The 6,624-nt window shown below is 44.1% G+C and overlaps 1 protein-coding gene across 3 annotated transcripts; it reads left to right on the top strand.

Moving 5' to 3' along the window:
• The first annotated feature begins 531 nt into the window (after positions 1–531).
• On the top strand, positions 532–5,892 carry LOC112912558 (procathepsin L). Of its 3 annotated transcripts, none has more exons than XM_072764175.1 (8): positions 532–665; positions 1,715–1,851; positions 2,142–2,264; positions 2,365–2,511; positions 2,679–2,903; positions 3,360–3,525; positions 4,639–4,753; positions 5,495–5,892. In XM_072764175.1, the coding sequence occupies exons 2-8, from the start codon at positions 1,726–1,728 to the stop codon at positions 5,592–5,594; spliced, it is 1,002 nt and encodes a 333-aa protein (XP_072620276.1). In that variant the 5' UTR covers positions 532–665; positions 1,715–1,725; the 3' UTR covers positions 5,595–5,892. The 3 variants fall into 3 exon arrangements, with proteins under 3 accessions (XP_072620276.1, XP_025845019.1, XP_025845020.1); XM_025989234.2 differs by having other exon boundaries at positions 534–818; XM_025989235.2 differs by having other exon boundaries at positions 534–830.
• The last annotated feature ends 732 nt before the right edge of the window (positions 5,893–6,624 follow it).

Raw genomic sequence — 6,624 nt, 5'->3', positions numbered from 1 at the left:
TTCTTCCCAAACCGAGAGGCACCGCATTCCCCCATCCTCCCCCCGCCCCACCTTTGCTTGGAATAAACAGGAACCACTAGACAGACTATCCTGACTCAGCCTTCCAGGAGATTTTAACAGAAGACTGTAGGACTAAAGGACACGCAGGGGGATGCTGGTGAGCTTCCTTTCGAGAGCGACCTCCCCCACCGATCTCGTGAGTCGGGGTCAGGACGCCATCTAGGTCCCCAGGCTGGCCCCTGGACACCACCCCCCGCCCACCCTGCCTCGCCCCGTCGGCGCTATCCCTGGCCCCCCTGAAGCAGGCCCTGGCTAACCTCGAGGTCATGACGTCATCGGGGCCCCTAGACTGGCTCGGGATCCCACCCCCACAGCCCCCCCCGCGCCCGGCGCTATACCCCACCCCCCTGACGCCGGCCCCAGCCGCCTCGGGACCTGTCCAGACGGCGCTGCGTCACGCGCTGGAAGCCCCACGCCCGGAGGCCCCACGCCCGGAGGCCCCGCCCACAAGCCGGCGCAGCCAATCGCTGCGCGAGCAGGCGGCGGGGGCGGGCCCGAGAAGGCCGAATTCCCGGGGCCTTAAAGGCTGAGTCAGGCGCAATTGGCCCAGACTTCTGGGCCTTGGCGATCGGTGGGGTTCGCCTGCGCAGCTGTGGGCGCCGCAGGTCAGCGTCTCGGTCTCGGAACCAGCGCGTCGGGCACCGGGACTGGAGCGGGGGTCCACCCCGGGGCTCGGGCGAGGGGCGGGTGCGACCCGCTGGGTACGAGTATCTGCTTACCTGGAGTTGATGAGGCTAAGTCGACGCTGCCGGGATCCTGTAAGCCTGGAGGTGGGAAGTGCGGGTTGAACGGTTGGGGGAACCCAGGGCGGCGCTGAGACCCCCAGGAGGCCCTAGGCTGCGCGGGAACCGGAGCGCCTCTGGGCCGTGGCGGACACAGGTGCGGTGGCTGGGGGCTCGCGGCAGCCTGACCGCGGCGTGGGCTGCGGGGCCCGGCGCCCTGTGCGGTGGTCCGCCAACATCCTCCCGGAGCGGAGGGCGGTGAGCGCGGCGGAGAGCCCCCTGGCCCAGCCCCGCCTGCCGCGCCGCGTTTGTACGGGTCGGGAACTGGCAGCTCTGGACTCCGTCGTGCCTCGGACCACGTCCTTGATTTGGGGGACCGGAGAGGTGGGGGCACCGCGTGCACTCCTGTCTCCCTTCTGTGAATGCCTTTCAGAAAGGTTTCAATTCAAGAACTAGAGGTCCGAAGGCATGTCTCACCTCATGCTGTACATTAGTTCAGAAGAAAGGTGTGACGGGCTACTTGAGTCCTGGGGGATCCCTGTCCCTACTTGGGAACAAGTGTCCTGATAAGATTTCCTGGGTCACCTCGGTATTTTCAGTAAATAACTTGGACCAACAGTTTCTGAGCTGTCTTAAGATTCTGAGACCTCTATCAAAACCTAAATTGTCATTGCACTATTACAGTGAAGTCTATTTCAATTCCTACAGCACTTGTCAGCCTGTTTTTCAGTTGAAGTCTGAGTCATATATAGTTCCTCTGTTTAAGTCCTTGGCCTGTTTTTCTCCACCCACATCCATAGCCTTCTTCCACAGACCTGTAAATATTTGGGGAAATGGTTTTTAAGTGTTTTTACTTAACATCTCAGGAGAAAATAGGATGGGTTTTTTAAAGGATCAGTCTCCTCAAATATTCATTTTGTTTTCCTTATTAGGTTTTTGAAACATGAATCCTTCACTCTTCTTGACTGCCCTTTGCTTGGGAATAGCCTCAGCAGCTCCAAAATTTGATCAAAGCTTAAATGCACAGTGGTACCAGTGGAAGGCAACGCACAGGAGATTATATGGCATGGTTAGTAACATGAAACTGTCCAGAGGGACCCCAAGAGAAAGGCCCTTGCCATTGAGAATTTATAGCTAGAGAGTAGCATCTAGAAGTTAGCTTTTACCAACGCAATAACTTCATGGCACCTGTTACTAAGCACGATATAGGCATAATTCCTGTTGTATGGTTGTTGAACAGCTCCCAGAAGCATAAAGCCATCCCTGGCCATGGTTTTTTCTCCCTGTCTGTAAATCCCCATGGTGAGGATGGGCTGGGTTTTAAGTAGAAATAAAGATAAGTTATATATTTACCTCTAGAATGAAGAAGGATGGAGGAGAGCAGTATGGGAGAAGAATATGAAAATGATTGAACTGCATAATCGGGAATATAGCCAAGGGAAACATGGCTTCACAATGGCAATGAATGCCTTTGGTGACATGGTGAGTGTGGCATAGATTGCTGAATGTTTTATGCTTCCTCTCTGTACTTGAGCAAAATAACCTCTTGCTTTTTCAACATCTAATTTACCTTTCCATAAAGACCAATGAAGAATTCAGGCAGGTGATGAATGGCTTTCAAAACCAGAAGCACAAGAAAGGGAAAATGTTCCAAGAACCTCTCTTTGCTGAGATCCCCAAATCAGTGGACTGGAGAGAGAAAGGCTATGTAACTCCTGTGAAGAATCAGGTATGATAATATTTAGCAGATCTCCCTCCAAGAGTAGAGCCAAAAAGGAATTAGTGTCCTTGCTTTGGTAGACTGTGGAGTAACATCAGTTTGCTTTTTTGTTTTAAGAGTATTCAGGTATATAAGCTATTGTTTGTATTGTAAACTGGTAACTTTTTTATTTTCAGGGTCAGTGTGGTTCTTGTTGGGCTTTTAGTGCAACTGGTGCCCTTGAAGGACAGATGTTCCGGAAAACGGGCAAACTTGTGCCATTGAGTGAGCAAAACCTGGTGGACTGCTCTAGGGATCAAGGTAACCAGGGCTGCAATGGTGGCCTGATGGATAACGCCTTCCAGTATGTTAAGGACAATGGAGGCCTGGACTCAGAGGAATCTTATCCATATCTTGGAAAGGTAAATGGGACTCCTTACCTTGTGATTCAAGCTCTGCTTTTGAAAGTTGAACATTTTGAAAGATGACATTTTATTAAGCATTCACAGTTTAGATGCAAACTGACAGAACTGTCCATATAAATTATCAGCCTTTGCATAAATTCTCTGAATAGATGGTTGGCATATAGCTGTTCTTACTTCTATGTGTAATTTGGAGAGTTTATACACTATTCTGCACATAATGCAAGTTTCTCCACAGTGAAGTTTCTTGTGGACAAGTAGGCCTAAGGGTTTCACTGAAGAAACATCTGCTAATTTTTCAGTTTCAAATCAACCAGTAGCATTTTGCTGTTGACTGACAACAGAGTCAACTTGGAAATCATTAAGCTACAAACTGCTGAGTTGAGGTCCTAGAACTCCTGTTCCCCAGGAGTTAGATGGTAGTGATCAACGTTCTTTTCCATTTACCTTTAAAAGGAGACAGAGACCTGCAACTACAAGCCTGAGTGTTCTGCTGCCAATGACACTGGCTTTGTGGACCTCCCTCAACGGGAGAAGGCCCTAATGAAAGCAGTGGCAACTCTAGGGCCCATCTCTGTTGCTATTGATGCAGGCCATCAGTCTTTCCAATTCTACAAATCAGGTGGGTATTTGTATTTTTACTGTGGAAATTCAAGTAGGCAAAATTGGAAAACACCGTGATTGACTTTGGTTTGGAGTCCTGCTTTCCAAGACAGTAGAATTTTGAGTGTGCATTTAAAATAGTGATGTTTCCACTTGACATGCTTTAGGCATTTTTTCATGACAAATTCTTTCTAATTTCATTTTATTTTATTTTATTTATTTATTTATTTATTTATTTATTTATTTATTTATTTTATTTATTAAGATTTTATTTATTCATGAGAGACACACAGAGAGAGGCACAGATACAGGCAGAGGGAGAAGCAGGTTCCATGCAGGGAGCCCGACGTGGGACTCGATCCCAAGTCTCCAGGATCACACCCTAGGCTGAAGGCAGTGCTAAACCACTGAGCCACCTGGGCTGCCCTTCTTTCTGATTTTAAAGTAATTCTGTAAATACAAACAATTGATGTAACTATTGCCCAATTGTTGGATATCTTTTACAAAAAATGTTTACTATGGAATATAAATACTGGTGTTGTTTCCTTTTAGGAATATAAAGGATTATGCTAAATAATGGAAGTGGCTAAATAACCTTAGCCTTGATAACTAGATTTTTTTTTAAAGACACAGAGAGAGAGGCAGAGATAGGCAGAGGGAGAAGCAGGCTCCATGCAGGGAGCCCGATGTGGGGCTGGATCCCAGGACCACCGGATCTTACCCTGAGCCAAAGGTAAGACGCTCAACTACTGAGCCACCCAGGCGTGTCCCCGATAACTAGATCTTATTATTGGAAATCTTTTTTTTTTTTTTTTAAGGAGAAAATAGGGACACCTCTCTCTCTTTCTCTCTCTCTCACTGTGTGTGTCTCATGAATAAATTAAATCTTTTAAAATTAAATAAGAAAATATCTTTGATTTAACTGAATTGTGTTGATTTCTAGTGAGTTGAGTTTGGCTTTTTTTCCTTTTTATGAGCCATAACAATCTTTTGGTAAATACTTGACTTTATTTGGAGTTTGTTGATGACATTTCATTGCATTTTGAGATGTCTCTCTTAACTGTAGTAGAGTGAGTTAATGTCATGTGTTCCCTGGAGCTTCTTACCCTGACATCAAATTTTACTCTTCTAGGCATTTATTTTGATCCAGAATGCAGCAGCAAAGATCTAGATCATGGTGTTCTGGTGGTTGGCTATGGCTTTGAAGAAACAGATTCAAATAATAAATTTTGGATTGTCAAGAACAGGTATAAAACTCCAAATGTTGTATATATTAAATTGAAAGGGAATGCTTGTTTGGAATAGGTTTTTGATTTCAAGTCCAAAAAAAGCTTACTTTCAAAATCCCAGAAGTCTTTCTCCCACTTAGAGTGAATACTGACATTTTTATAAAGGTAAAACTTACTGATACTTGATTACAAGACTCTTTAGCAAGCTTGTTGTAATTATTACTATGTATTTGTAACATTGCATTTCTAAATTATGAAATTGTTTTTATCCAGAAACCTATCTGGCCCTAAGAGTTTCAGATAAAGGATTTTGCACCTGTAGGGTTAAGGGCTGGTTTTCCTTTTTTCTGTGTCCCAGTTTTTCAACAAGGTATACTGAGCAGAAACCACTGCTGACTCTTAAGTCCAAAAGATTTTCCAAGAGTCCAGTGGAGTTTGTGCGTCCTTCCTGTTACCACTTACCCTGCCATTTTATTGTATTTCCTAACTCTCCAAGGCTTTGAGGATTGTCAGGATCAATTAATTGAGATGAGGGCTAAGATAGCCTGCAGAGAAACAGACTGCTACATTGGAATTCTAGCTTTGCCTCAATTTCCGGTCTTAAAAAGTTAAGGACCTATGGGAATTAATATACTTATATAACAGCACTTAGAATAGTGCCTGGTAAGTGGAAAACCTTAAGTATTAGCTATTATTATTAATGAAGTTAGTGTGTACTTAATTCTTTGCATAAAAGAAAAAATATGCTCTTCTTTTCAGTTGGGGTCCAGAATGGGGCTGGAATGGCTATGTAAAAATGGCCAAAGACCAGAACAACCACTGTGGAATTGCCACAGCAGCCAGCTATCCCACTGTGTGAGCTGATGGATCGCAAGATTAGAGGACTTGGAGGCAGCATATCTGGAGGAATTTTATCTTAAAGCTGACCAAACTCTTATTGTGTAAGATAAGACACTTGAATCATTGAGGATCCAAGTTGTGATTTGAATTCTGTGACATTTTTATCAGGGTAAAACATTACCACTACTTTAATTACTGTTATATATGGCTTTATAACGTTGAAGACTCATTGCTTAATTCTAAGACTTTTGACTTCTCATTTTTTCAAAATATATATAAAACTTTGCCTTTTGAAATAAATTTTAATTGAATATGTAGAGGTGGAACTTCTCTGCTTCCAATACATTAACTTTTTGTGTAGTCGGGAAATATAATTGGGCTATAAAGACAACTGAATATACCAATGCTGAATTAGGAGGACACTGGGTTGGCCCTCAGCATCTTCTAGTTATAAATATGTCAGCTGCCCATTGCCTATGTTGAGCCAACCCTTGAATCTGACAAGATATGACAGGCTAAGGACAAAGGTAAATTGTTTTAATAAAGTTTTAATAGTTTTTAACAATTCACTCTTTAGGAAAGTGAATAAACATACAGATTCTTAGGCTTTACATACTAGAAAGGGAGATCCTCTTGACTCAAAATGGTTAAAATCTAACAAGGTCATGGAATAAAAGCCTCAGAGCCAGTTAGTTACTGAAGCAATGTCTTTGAATTGCTGGTGAAGATCATGTGACTACGTTGCAGCTGAAAGAGGACCAGATTCTAGGTTCCGAAGTCTGTCTTATCTTTGTTCTGCCAAGTCTGTTGGCTTTCCACATTACTCTTCTAGGAGAAGTTTTGTTACCTAATGTTAACAAAAGTAAATTTAATGGCTGTGATGAACAAGTCTCAGATACTTGGTAAGAACTGGAGAAATGTGTTAAAGATCCACAAGAGATGAGCACAGACTGCAGAAATAGTCCTGGCCTAGGAAGCTGGATGAGTGATCACTAGGCCAAACCTGGGCTTAGCTAATCTTTGAATTAAAAAAAAACTTGGCGGCAGCC

This window comes from Vulpes vulpes, chromosome 1, assembly GCF_048418805.1.
Source record: "Vulpes vulpes isolate BD-2025 chromosome 1, VulVul3, whole genome shotgun sequence".
Lineage (NCBI taxonomy): Eukaryota > Metazoa > Chordata > Mammalia > Carnivora > Canidae > Vulpes > Vulpes vulpes.
The sequence above is the reverse complement of the archived record's forward strand: the minus strand, read 5'-3'. Positions and strand labels throughout refer to the sequence as shown.